Source organism: Danio aesculapii, chromosome 21 (genome assembly GCF_903798145.1).
Source record: "Danio aesculapii chromosome 21, fDanAes4.1, whole genome shotgun sequence".
In the NCBI taxonomy this organism is placed as follows: domain Eukaryota; kingdom Metazoa; phylum Chordata; class Actinopteri; order Cypriniformes; family Danionidae; genus Danio; species Danio aesculapii.
Genome location: NC_079455.1, coordinates 6,074,453 through 6,089,281, shown reverse-complemented (window position 1 = coordinate 6,089,281; position 14,829 = coordinate 6,074,453). Strand labels below are relative to the sequence as shown.

The window sequence follows — 14,829 nt, the reverse complement described above, 5'->3', positions numbered from 1 at the left end:
TGTTCTATAAATGAAGAGTTCAAAAACCTCCAAGTGCCATCTGAAATTTCCATCGAAAATAAACCTCCTTTTTAATGTTATTTCACTTTAAAGACCATGAAAGGGTCTTATTCTTTGTAATAAATGAATATTACTAAGCCTACACTCAGGAGCCTGATAAAAATGCTCATTTTAGAAGAAAATTTGGTAACACTTTATAATAACTACACACTATGAATCATTTACTAAGCATTAGCATGTAGTGAATTCATTATCTGTTAAGCATTAACTCTACATTAATGAATGTTAGTAAGCAGTTTATAACTGCAGCTACAAATGCTCTATTCTTGACTTATAACTACATTTATAATCTGCTTAATAATTGCAATTTCTTTTCATTACTAAATGAAGTATTGCATCATTTCCAAATCATTTGTATTTAAGAGTAGTTTGGGGTTTTTAAGATCATTCAGAATGAGTTAATGAATAATAAACTATTCAAATCAACATTTATATATCTTATTATTCAGGCATATACTAATAGTTAATTTGATTGTTAATAAATGCTTTATTAACTAAACTTCATTCAGTTTTGTGACCTAATCTAAAGCGAGGACTATTTATGCTTTATAAATCCCTTATTAATTACAATTAAAGGTTTGGTATCAAATGAACAATAATCTTTGCAATCTTATCTAAAAGTAAAATTACTGTAAAGTTTAAACATTGCTGAATAACAGAAGTGTTAAAATACAACATAAAATTGGACAAAACAACAACAATATAATAAATTAACAATATAATAGGATGCAATGTTAAAACTGTACAGTAATTTTATTTTAGATAAGGTTGCATAGATTTATTTTTCATTTGAAGTACAGTTTCATTTGTGTATATTCAAACGAACAGGAATGAGGAATGTCATTAATGTATTTGTTTCCTGTTTTAACTGAGCCTTTAATTGTCATTTATAAGATTTTTATAAAGCATAAATAGTCCTCGCTTTAGATTAGGCCACAAAACTGCATGAAGTTGAGTTAATAAAGCATTTATTAACATACAAATTAACTATTACTATATGCCTGAATAATAAGATTTATAAATGTTGATTTCAATAGTTTATTAATCATTTACTAACTCATTCTGAATGATCTTCAAAAACAATTAACTACTCTTAAATACAAATGGTTTGTAAATAATTGATTTTTCATTATTAAATTAAGTATTACATTATTAACAAAGTATGAAAATACAATTATTAAGCAGATTATAAATGTGTTTGTAAGTGAAGAATAGAGCATTTGTAGCTGCAGTTATAAACTGCTTACTAACGTTTATTAATGTAGAGTTAATGCTTATACAATGAATTCGCTATTTGCTAATGCTTAATAAATGGTTCATAGTGTGTAGTTATTATAAAGTGTTACTGAAAATTTCAGATGGTATTGAGAGGTTTTTGCATCTAAACTAAGTGGACATACAATATAAACATCAATAGCAACTACTATTCCTCTTACAATGACTACTACAACTAATTTTGACTAAGTTTTATTGTAGTTATGGTAGTAATATATAAGATATAATAATTTTTTTTATTCAATCAAAATGTATGAATTATATCTGCATTCAACTGATATTTGAATCACATCGATTGGGGCAGATGTGTCTGCCAATCCAAAAAATGTATTAATAAATAATCAAATATGGTGCGCAAACTCACAAGAAAACAAATCAAAAAAATATTTTAAAGAATTATATTTGGACAAAAATATATCTATTTTATAATAAATAGAAATGCACAATGTAAATCAGAATCAAGCCATAAGATGCAGAACAAATGTGTGTGAAGTGCTTTAAGTGCAGGGCACATATATTCAAAACCTGACTCTGAAATAGTTCAACAGATAACACTGAGTGAACAATAAATAAAATAAAAATCGAGAAACTATGAAAAACATGAAAATATAGCCAGAATTTATTTTGTAGATCATGCTAAACAGGTGCAGCAGTATTTTCAGCCAATCATATGTGCTCTCCTTTGGGAAAGGTGTACCCTGGCTCAAGTGTGTGGATTATATTTTTTAAAACCTGGCCTGTTGTCACGTGCAACAAATTCTGCATTTTTGTTCCCAATTCTCTTTTTGGCCACATGTGGTCTCAAATCTAGCTTTCTTTGAGTTCGTATTGGTGCTGCTTCAAACCTAGATGAAGTGTTGTCATCAGTCAGATATTGAAAGTGGATATACAGGGAGGAATAAAGCTCTTTTAGAAGTCCTAACATTGAATGCTGTCAACAAAAATAAGCAGGAAATGATTGTTGCTTATATCACTTTTTCCACTTTTTTATGTTATAGTCTTATTCCAAAATGGATTAAATTAATTTATTTAATTAATTTATTTTATTTTATTTATTCAATTCCACACACAATACCTCATAATGACAATGTGAAAAAAGAGTTTTTTAAATTGTTGCAAATTTATTAAAAACAAAAAGCTGAAAAATCACATGTACATAAGAATTCACAGCCTTTGCACACAGACACACACACACACACACACACACACACACACACAAATTATTATTATTTTTTTATTATTACATTTTATTATTTGATGCAAAAAACACTAATTTCAATCGTCTCTGGGTTTACTTTCAGTAGAGAAACATTTCCTGATTGTCCTATCATTCGGTTAATACATTTATTTTGCAACATTATACTAATATAATAGTTTATTATCTCTATACAAGTACAAATGCGTGCGAGCTGCAATTTTAGCCTTGTTCGGCTATCTGTTTAAATTTTTCTGCTTTATTGCCAAAATTTCAACTACAATTACTATTGATTTTGTTTTAAAACTCAACATTTCTCAAGGTAACCCACCTATTTTATGGTAATTTTATGGCTAATTCACCACAACATAATTTGGTTAGATAGCATACTGATGCTATGGTTTGATGAACGTTCCGTCAGAAAAGTCAGCTGTTACAAAGGAACAGAAAGCAGATTGTTTAACAGCTATTATATAAATCTCTGTGGAATTGACCCAAATTATAACAATGTCCTATAGAGAATTATTTTTTCAAGGATGATGAGCAGGAACTGTTATTGGACTGCGCTGGGGGCCAAATTTGAAAAAAAATTTGTCTCATATAGGCAACTGTGTAGTCAAAGCAATCGACTGTGTATAAATTCTCCACAAATTCTCCATCAGTACAAAAGATCACAGCTCAAAACTTAAATAATTTGTATTATCTTTCTATTCCTGTTAGGTTAGGTGACTAAATATACACACTTCTAATTTTATATTACTGTTTTTATATTCAGTTATCATCAGTATGGTTTTCCCTTCAAGGTCTAAAACCCTCTAAAATACATCAACCGAACAACTCATCCAAAGCGACATCCATTACCACATGGCCTCAACAACAGTGCTGAGAAAAGCCTCTGTCCTCAGAGCCTTGAGTCATAACGCTTATGTAAAACCCAGGATAGGTAGAAACAGACTGTAGGGAAAGTGTCCCATGTTAAAAGCTAGGGATAATGCACTACTCCTCTGTCAAGAGAGGTCTGGGACAGCGCTGGACTCACTCTACATGACAGCTGTCGACTTGACTTGTTCTTTATGCCACTTCTGTTTGGGTGGAGTTGGGAGTGCACACTGGACTGCTCGGAGGATCTCTGTCTAATGGCTTAATGGTAGGAGGATTTTATAAATTATGCTATTAAATTTCAGGCACAAACCCAATGGGTAGCTGCCATAAAATAACTTAACATGAAGGCTTCATAAATAAACTATAAAATCACTGAAGATGTTGGATAGCAGGGTTGAAGTCACTGCAATCATACACTGTTCATAAAATTTGCTTTTGACCCTTAGGAGGGCATAATTATCTCTGTTTCATCATGTTTTATTGAAGATATGAGAATAAAAAAAAAAAAAACTTAACAGAAATGACAAGATGGACATAAATTTAAAAATGCACATAAAAATAACCATACGCACAACTGAGTAAAGAGGGTCGCACTCTGGTGTGCGAGCCCCTTAAGATAAACGTTTTATTTGATTAGAGAAAAAGTCCAGTTCAGGGACCACAGGATTTCATCTCTGTTATTTGCAGACGATGTCGTTCTCTTGGCTTCATCGAACATGGACCTTCAGCATGCACTGGGGTGGTTTGCTGCCGAGTGTGACGTGGCTGGGATGGGAATAAGCACCTCCAAGTCCGAGGCCATGGTGCTCCACCGGAAAAAAGTGGTTTGCCATATCAAGGTTGGAGGAAAGTCCTTACCCCAGGTGGAGGAGTTCAAGTATTTTGGGGTTTAGTTCACGAGTGAGGGAAGGATGGAACGTGACAGGTGGATTGGTGCAGCAGCAGCAGTAATGCGGTGGATGTATCAGTCTGTTGTGGTAAAGAAGAAGCTGAGCTGAAAGGCAAAGCTCTCGATTTACCGGTCAATCTACGTTCCTACTCTCACCTATGGTCATGAGCTTTGGGTCATGACCGAAAGGACAAGATATCAGATACAAGCGGCCAAAATTAGTTTCCTTTGCAGGGTGGCAGGGCGCACCCTTATAGATAGGGTGAGGAGCTCTTGACACCCGGAAGGAGCTCGGAGTAGAGCGTTAGAGAGTGTTTCGGGTGCCTCCTAGACGCCTACTTAAGGAGGTGTTCCAGGCAAGTCCCACTGGGAGGAGGCATCAGGGAAGACACAGGACACACTGGAGGGACTATGTCTCTCGGCTGGCCTGGGAACACCTCAGGATCCCCAGAAAAGCGGTTGAAAATGAATGAATGAATGAAAAACAAAAAAAAAAAATTTAGAAAATGTGCATAAACTACATGCACATCAAAAAAGGAACGTGACTTTGTTTTAACGAGTGAGGGAAGGATGGAACGTGAGATTGACAGGCGTATTGGTGCAGCGGCAGCAGTAATGCAGTCGATGTACCGGTCTGTTGTGGTAAAGAAGGAGCTGAGCTGAAAGGCAAAGCTCTCGATTTACCGGTCAATCTACGTTCCTACTCTCACCTATGGTCATGAGCTTTGGGTCATGACCGAAAGGACAAGATCTCAGATACAAGCAGCCAAAATTAGTTTCCTTTGCAGGGTGGCAGGGCGCACCCTTATAGATAGGGTGAGGAGCTCTTGACTCCCGGGAGGAGCTCGGAGTAGAGCGTTAGAGAGTGTTTCGGGTGCCTCCTGGATGCCTACCTAAGGAGGTGTTCCAGGCAAGTCCCACCGGGAGGAGGCATCGGTAAAGACACAGAACACACTGGAGGGACTATGTTTCTCGGCTGGCCTGGGAATGCCTCAGGATCCCCGGAAAAGCAGTTGAAAATGAATGAATGAAAAATGACAAAAAAAAAAAAAATTGAGAAACTGTGCAAAAACTACATGCACATCAAAAAAGGAACGTGACTTTGTTTTAACGAGTGAGGGAAGGATGGAACATGAGATTGACAGGCGTAAAAGTGCAGCGGCAGCAGTAATGCGGTCAATGTAGCGGCCTGTTGTGGTAAAGAAGGAGCTGAGCTGAAAGGCAAAGCTCTTGATTTACCGGTCAATCTACGTTCCTACTCTCACCTATGGTCATGAGCTTTGGGTTCGTATCGTATGTGTGTGAAGGGAAGTGTATGGGTGCAAGTGATTTATTATGCAAGAACAAAGCACACAGTGGCTTCTACCACAGCAAATTCTATTGCTTAAATGTGCACTAAAATGAAAATCTGGGTATACCAAGGCATAGTAGAATAATAAAAGATCAGTATGGCTAAAGTATGGAAATGGACATACTGTGAGTCTCAGACACCACTGTTTCCTCATTGTCATGTAAATTCCACATATTGACAATATATAGAACAAACTTTTTTAACGGTTGAAATTCATTCATTCATTCATTCTTTCATTTTCTTTTCAGCTTAGTCCTTTTATTAATCCGGGGTCGCCAGAGTGGAATGAACCGGCAACTTATCCAGCATATGTTTTACACAGCAGACGCCCTTCCAGCTGCAACCCATCACTGGGAAACATCCATACAGTTCCCTTCACACACATACGCTACGGACAATTTAGCTTACTCAATTCACCTGTACCATGTCTTTGGACTTGTGGGGGAAACCGGAGCACCCGGAGGAAACCCACGCGAACATGGGGAGAACATGCAAACTCCACACAGAAATGCCAACTGACCAAGTCGAGGCTCGAACTAGCGACCTTCTTGCTGTGAAGCGAGAGCGCTACCCACTGCACCACTGTGCAACCCCAACAGTTAAAATGTAACTTTCAGATTAAATATAGTACCTACCTACTATACAGGGTGTGATTTTGGGCATTAAGTTTTGGGATGTGAAAATAAGGGATCACCTAACAACAACCCCGACGGATGGATGTAATGGAAAGGAAGGGAATGTGGTCATATACAAATTAAAGTGCTTTCAATCCAAAAACTAAAGCATAATTCGTTTGAACAGCTCTTTACAGTTTAGAGCAAGGGGCATCGTCCCCTGGTGATTCGGCAGAACTCTACATACAGAGAGGATCGGCTCTTTGTAGATATTACTGACAACTTTCTTAAAAAGATTCAAAATATGTGAGAAATGCAGGAAAATACTTTTAATGGGATGACAGTGGGAATGATAAAAAAAACGGGAGAATCCTGGGAAAAACAGGAGGGTTGGTGGGTATGATTTTTGAATGACAAACACAAAATGCTGCCACCTACTGGTTAGGGATGCAACAATTAACCAGTTTCACTATTAACCGCGCTTTAATTCGTCACGAATAATCAATCGTAAAGGCTTCTCAACATCGCGTTTCTGCACGGATCAAAACTGCTGCAACTAAACAAAGTTATGCCAACTGTGCGCTAGTTTAAAGTTCTGAGCTTTACACTAATAACCACGCACATTGGACAAACTATGACTGAGGCTAAATAAGTTCGGGCAAGTTCCTTATTTTCAATGGAGGGATGCGCATGCGATGCAACGCGCTCACACTTTCCAGGCGCACATATTTGAGATGACAGGGAGCTTTTGCGACCACGGGAAATACAAACAGGGAAGACGCAATGCAAAGAACGAGGTTTGCAAACCCACCTAAAGTTACAAACACTGGCGCCGATGAGAGCAATCATGTTGATCCGCCAGCCGAGAGTGTTTTCGGAGAAAGTGCTGAAAGACTCAAATCATACGTACGGTACGGGTTGGTACGGGTTACCTTTATCAAGCTTGCATTTGCACTGCTTAAAGTGTACCCTTTTGGTGGGCGTGGTGTACGTCAAAGTTTTACACGTCATTTTTACTTTGAGGAAATGTCACAGTAAAGCTGTACGGATCGTTCACATATCATATGAGAAGCACTTCTCACAAAACAGATGCTTTATACACAAATACTTGTGTATAAATTTACATTACTAACATTTCTATGAACAGGATTTGATTATCAATGATACGAAATAGCTTACTGTAACGTCTGCAATTATATGAAATAAATAAATTAATTAACATATATGAACACATACAGCGCCTTACAGTCTCCAATATGATATCAATTACAGAAAAACTGAACACAGCATACATTTAGTCCTTATCTGGGTTCAAAAACAACACAAAATATAGCCCACAGCCAGAGCAAACCTCTCATATGTGTCTTTAATCTTCAGCAGCACATGTAGCCTCTTGTTAGAGAGTAATTCCGTCATTACGAATTCATAATAGTCCAAAAGGTGATTATAATAGTTAAACATGGCAGTTTGTTCATGTTATATGTTGCAGAAACCATCATTTGCTACTGTTTTTTCCCACCTTCTCCTTTGTTTTTTTCACTCTCGCGTTTGTCTCTTTTCTGAAAGTATCAGATATCAGATCGCTTCAATGATCACGAGTACATCATAAATATGAGCTCAAGAAGTTCGTTATTTCAAATATAGATGTGCGGCGAGCTCTCATGAGAAAGTGAAATCGCTCACGCTTTAGACGGCCTTGTAAAACAACAACAGGACACAGCAAATTTTGTTCTTCTTTGCTTTGTGGCTGCTCATCAAGACGACGACAAGGTTTGTTTGAGCTCGGCCATGGCTTGTTATTATATGTATATATTATTCTGGTGTAATGTCTGTGTTTTTAAAAATGGCGCTTCCTTTGTTTTCATTTTCTTGCTTCTGCGAGTGACGCATCTCTGTAAACCAACTGCGTTCAGCTGCGCATCTAGCTCCACCTTATGGTACCCTTTGGGCCTGTTAGTACCCTTTGCAAAGGGTGAAGAAAAAGTGGTACGGTACGATTCGCGTTTAGGTACCCTTTGACAGTGGAAATGCCCATAAAAGTGTACCTAACCATAACATACAACTCAGTGGAAACGGGCCATATGTGGATCATCTGTTAATGGCCTGAAACTCGATACGCTGTATTCACTGTGCGTTCAGCGCAAATGGCCGCTAAATGTAAAATCGAACGCTGTATACATCTTTGCCAAAGAAGCTCACCTTTACTAAGTTTAAACTGAAACTCATGTCAAAGAACGGTATTGCGCCGGAGGTCATCGCCTGCTATGCCTGCTCATATATTGGGTCGGCTGACTCGCCTGCTTTTTTCCACAAACACAGAAAAATGAAAATCAGCGCATAACTAGACTGTGAATTTGAAATGGCACAAACCGAAACCAAAACTTTTAAAGAGTGGTAGAAGTGAGTCTTTTCTTACTTTAAGTAACAGTAGGACTTTTTATAGCACATAACTCACATTCAAGCACATTCAAGGCAGCATGATAATGTGAAATGTAAATCATTGTTAGTATTATTGACATCATCGCCATCATTAACATTCTATAATTATTAGACATTCATTTGGGATTTATTGCGCAAATATCAATAAGTCATCACAGCATTAGTTAGATAACTGTTCCTGGTTTTTGTTAGTCCTGATTGATGTTGTTTTCAAATTCAATAAATCTGTTAATATACAATTCGCAGTAGTGCTTACTCATTTTTGGTGGGGGCTCCTACATTTTTGAAGTTGAGAGCACCGGTGCTACAAAGTAAAAAAGTTAATTTCAAGCCCTGCATTAGACAAATAGTTTTTTATTTATTTTTATTTTCTTTATTCATTCATTGTTCTGTCTTTTATTTTCCGTGTAAAATGACTACGTGTGTTTAAACGGCAAAAAAAATCACTTATTTTTAAGCACAAAGAGAGAAATGGACTATTGTTTATTTTTAATATTATTATGTGCTGTATTAATTGTTACCCAGCAGCCATAAATAACACTTTAAAATATAAAGTGTTTTCATGTGATTTTCTAAACTAGTAGTGTTTAGAAATAAATGAATGCATAATATGGAATAAAATCACTGTCATTAATATTTCGTGCGTAAATAAAACTCACGCATCCGTAATTTGCGCTCTGCGCTCGCTGCCTGTAACGTTAACTGACATTATGCTAGCTCTCTATCCTCGGCCCGTTCTTAATTTTGATTCAGTAAAATGTCCAAGAAACACAGCGAAATAGGACCTCATTGAGTCTCAACCTTTATTACAGCTCATGACGGACATTTCTCAAAGAGGGAATAACAGAAATCTTATCTGAGACGGTGTGTGTAAGCTCGAACGTCCAGCAGGCGCGACGTTGTGATCGATGACTCTCGCTTGTTTATTAATGCCTGTGGAAGCGGTGACGTAATTTTGACAGTGAAGTCTCGCTGTTTGATTCGTACTCGTAATCAGGACTTCGTGTCCGTGGTGAAACTGTAATTCGTGTTTGTAAAGTACACCCATCTTAAATTTATCAGTCATAAACAAACAGAAAAACAAAATGTCGTATCTGTGTCTGTTCTAATCGCAGATTTTGGAATTGTAGCCCCGTAAAATTACGAGTACGCTCCGTTTTCCTTTACGATTTTGTAATTACGGATGCGTGAATTTTATTTACGCACAAAATATTAATGACAGTGATTTTATTCCATACATAATAATCGCGATCACCGTGAAACCGTGATTATTTCTCAGACTATAATGGTACAACCAAAATCTATAATCGCTGCATCCCTACTACTTCTTATGCAGGCCAATATTTGTGTTGCATACATGCCGGTTGGCAATTTGCAGTGTTTTAGAACACAACACACAGACAATGCGAAGCAACAAAATTGTCACCTACATTTTTTTTGGTCTGCTTGGTGTATAATAAACATAAAAAAATAAAAATAAAAAAACCTCCCGATGCGTTACATGTCAAGCTGTGTTAGTATACATCAAATTGTATACATATGTAGTGTATTTGGGATTACATTGCAAATTGGTCCTTATTTCAAATACACAAGTCTGAAAAGCTCATACCTTGCCCTTGGCTGGCTGTGTGTAGGCTTTCAGGCGAAGGCGGAGGTCATGGGCAGTGTCCATTAGATACTGTGAAGATCGAATCAAGATCTCGTCCACTGGACCAGCTGTAGGCCATAGAGCCTTCATTACAGAACTGCTCTATTTGGAGAGAGAACACAAGAAACAGTTAACTGTGTGTTGCTCAGTTCTTATATTTGTCTATTTTGTTTTATGTATACACAATCCAGGGCTTAATTTGTGCCGGAACACGCAGGATCTGAAGCTCTCACCTTTCCCAACAGGGACCAGGTGTGTTCACACAGATGTGGGCAGATGGGAGCCAGCAGGAGTGTTTGGTTCTCGATAAACTGGAACACAAGATCTTTGTGCATGCCCTCGATGGCCAGCTCCCTGTATTTATCCTTGGCAGCCTTCAAAGAATTAAAACATTATTAATTACACGTAGCCATGCTGCTAGATCAAACTTTCATGGAAGGACACAATTACATGCAGCGTTTATTACTCATGCAGATATAACTGTGACATATTAATGCATACTACATTCATAGTCTATTTAAGCAATAGGATGGTGGATGTAAGGTGTAAAGGGTACCTGGAATTCAAAGAAGCCACTTTTCAATGCCTCCTTGTACATCATTCTCTCATAGTGCTGATCTGTTTTAATGATGCCGGAATTCATTTCACTGCAAAAAGATATCATACATGTCATTTCATTAAAATAGTGCTTCATTAAAATCAATCAAATTTCTGAATAAATGAGTAAAGAAATCTTTTTTACAGATTAAAATAAATCAATTAAATGCCACATAGATATGATGATCAAAATGTCTTAATGTATGCATAAATGACCATATTAGGTAATTAATTATGGATAACCGAATATATCAGTAATAATCATAATTTGAGAGTTTTTATTGTTTCTAAAAAAACGGAAATATGTTAAAAACGGCAGTCTTTTGTAATATTAGAATTATTATTATTATATTATTATTATATATTTTAATAAATTCAAATCAGATTTTTAGCATCATTACTCAGACTTCAATGTCAAGTGACACTTCATAAATCTTTCAGAGATTGTGCATATTTTTATCATTATTATAAATTTAAAAAAAAACAGTTTGCTGCCAAATTCATTTTATACATAGAATTTTTCAGGATTTTTATAGCAAAAAAAAAGCCTATATATAAAATATAATCTATTCTTTCAACAGTACACTTCACTATAGTAATTATACTAGGGCTGCAACTAATGATTATTTTAATAATTGATTGATCCGTTAATTATTTTTCCGATTAATTGATGAATCGCATTAAAAAAAGAAATGCATTCATTTCCAACCCTTTATTTAAAGACAGAACTTAAACCTTTAGAAAGTGCACACACGTTGTTGTTAAACATCCCTGAGCTGTTTTAATAATAATAATAACAATAATAATAATAATAATTATAATAATAATAAACTAGCTTAGTAGTTTTGTCCTTTTTCAATTCAAATACCTAAAAAAATCTTAAATCAAGACGTACTACTATCAACATACTAGACACATGAAATAGCATAAGAAATAATATCTTGTTTTCTGAACAAAAAACCACCTCAAAATTAAGTGATTCTTTGCTTAAAACAAGCTAAATTGTTTCCCAATGGGGTCAGAAAAATAATCTTAATGAGATATAATCTCAAACAGAAGTTAAGCATCACTTCCTTTTCTCAAGCCATTTTTCTTGTCTAGTTTTGATTTAAGATTTTTTAGATATTTGGACCAGAAACGAGATGAAATTACTAAATAAGAAAATCTTTTTTTGCAGTGCAGCTATACATGACTACAGATGCGCTTGCACTGCAAGACTAAAGTAACTCTACCACCCACCGCTGCCTTACTGCTGTTATTAACCCTTTCACTGGTGAGTTTAACAGATCCTTTTAAACTAGTTAGGACTCGGAAGACTCTTCGCGTGTTAATTATTTTGCTTTCACACAGTTAGTTAGATGCTTCAGGGGAGTTAGATTTAGCTTGGGTTTTGTTCTTTTCGTTTCTTTAGCGCCGCCCGCGTCCCTTCTGCCAGCTCTCCTGTATTTCCCGGTCTCTGTATTTGTCTCAGTATTGTATATAATGTAAATAAATTTTGCCTTACTTTTTCTTTATTTTTGATTAATTCGTTGTTTTGTTCACTTGTGGGTATTGTTAATAAAGTCACATATTTTTGGTATCTATTTTGGTTGTCTTTTGCACTTAATTACTATTTGTATAAATTTATTTTAAATGATCTTAAAAGTCAAACCCCACCATCCCCTAAACTAACATCAGGGGTTTGTAACATTTTGATAGGAAAAATACACATCGGCAAATTATATTTGAATTGATTGTCAGACTTTCATATGGCTTGTTTCCACTGACTGGTATAGTACGGTACGGTTCGGTACGGGTCACCTTAATCAGGCTTGCGTTTCCACCACCAAGGGTACCCTTTTGATGGGCGTGGCATACAACAGAAAGTTTCAGTCAACGTCATATGATATTTAGTCCTTATTTAGGTTTAAAAACAACAGGAAATATAGCCCACAGTCAGAGCAAACCTCTTATCTGTGTCTTTAATAAATAGCAGCACATGTAGCTTCTGTCAGAGAGCAATTCCATCATTTTGAGTTCATAAAAGTCCAAAAGGTGATGATAATAGTTAAACATGGCAGTTTGTTCACGTTTGCTGAAAAAATCATTTGCTTCTGTAAGAGGCTAAATTATCATATACACTTGTATATATGACAAAACATGTCTTTTTGACTCAAGAAGGTCCATACTGACTCCAAAGGCAGATACTGATAAGATCAGGGCCTGGTATGTGGACATTGGGGGTTTTACGATGTGGTCACATTTTGATTGGTCAGTTTGAATGTCTCTGGTATTTGGGCTTTAGTCACATGGTCAAGAAAGATACAAAATAGGTGGTAAAACTCTGCCTCTTTTCCTGGCCTGTCTTTTCTGTCTCTGCGCTTTCCTGCTCTGCTCCTCTCCTCCTCTGACTCTACTGCAATCAGGCTAACTTCTGGGCCTGCTCTCTTTGTCTCTCTCTCCCTCCCCCTGCGTCTCTCCTTCTACCTCTGGTAACTTTATTTTACATTTAAGCTGGGTACAATTTATATCATATGTTTTATCATTTCATATTTGATCATTTTATACAGTTATTTTGTAATTAATTCAGTTGTAACCACAGAGAACTATTGTCATTAAATCATCTCATTTTCAAGTATTTGTGAATTACTTTTGATTAAACATCAACACTTAATTTCTCCATATTGCATTACAATACAATCACATAATATCAACGCTCTCCCACATTTATAGCTATTAATACTGCCCTTATTTCTGTTTTTGGTATAAGATTGCAGAAGAATGGTTTGACTAAAAATGTACATTTTTTTTTACCATCAATACTGATAACTTTTTAGTCATTCGGCAGAACTACAGTTCGAAGCGCTGTGGTTTAAACCCCATTCCTTCACTCCTTTTTTCCGGCTCTTTTGTTTTTTTCATGTGTCACTCTCGCATTTGTCAGCTTCTGACAGGATCGGTTTCAAAAGCACCTCAATAATAAAGCACACGTTCTTATTATCAGCTCAAGAAGTTTGTTAATTCAAATATAGACGCGCGGCGAGTGCAAGCAAGAAAGTGAAACAGCTCACGCTTCAGACTGGCTCAGAGGCACAGGGTAAAATCTTCTTTTTTTCAGGCTTTGTGGCTGTTCATCAAGACGACGACAAGGTTTGTTTGAGCCCGGATCGATTATGGCTTGTTATTAAATGTATATATAATTCCACTGTAATCTCTCGGCTGTGTATTAAAACATGGTGATTCCTTTGTTTCCATTCTGGCTTGATGCGCAAGCGAATGACGTATCTCTATAAACCAATAGCGTTCAGCAGCTTTCAAAAGGGTGCCAAAAAAGGGGTACGGTACGCCTTTTGACAGTGGAAACGGCCATAAAAGCGTACCAAACTGAACCACTCAGTGGAAATGGCCAATAGACTGTCTTGTGTGTTTTACAAACTCTAAATGTCTTGTTTTACTAGTACTTGCGTGTATTTACATGTCTAAAACATAAAATAAGCATTGGGTGGTTAAAAACACTGAATAGTTGTGATAATATGACACGTCTTCCTCTGGCTCAGCGCCAGCCAACGCACCAAAGCTCAGTTTGAATTTTTCACGTCATGCTTGTCGAGCTGGATAAGTAAACACCAGCACCAGAGACATTACATTCCTCACTTCAAAACGGAACAAAAGTAGGATTCTGTAGTGATTTACCCTGCTGTTGCTCCCTTCCTCCTCATTAAAGACTCAAACGTGTTTGCGTTTCAGGTGCTGGATCATTGCCGTGGTGCTCCTGTCATCACTTTTGCATATTTGGCCGTTAACATCACTTTATTTAGTGTGAAATGCTCCCACACCTTGGATGACTAGGCTCAAGCAGATTTCTCTGCCTTCATCACGTATCTTTTCTCAAGCGTTTTT

At 36.6% G+C, this 14,829-nt stretch overlaps 1 protein-coding gene across 1 annotated transcript in view; it reads right to left on the bottom strand.

Annotated features, from left to right (window-relative positions):
- Positions 1 to 14,829, bottom strand: part of lars1b (leucyl-tRNA synthetase 1b) — a 76,754-nt gene that overhangs the window by 12,887 nt on the left and 49,038 nt on the right. The window contains exons 24-26 of the mRNA XM_056446130.1: positions 10,910 to 11,000; positions 10,587 to 10,727; positions 10,315 to 10,455 (exon numbers count right to left, since the gene is read on the bottom strand). Coding sequence (XP_056302105.1) covers positions 10,315 to 10,455; positions 10,587 to 10,727; positions 10,910 to 11,000 — 373 coding nt within the window. The remainder of the gene's footprint in view (positions 1 to 10,314; positions 10,456 to 10,586; positions 10,728 to 10,909; positions 11,001 to 14,829) is intronic.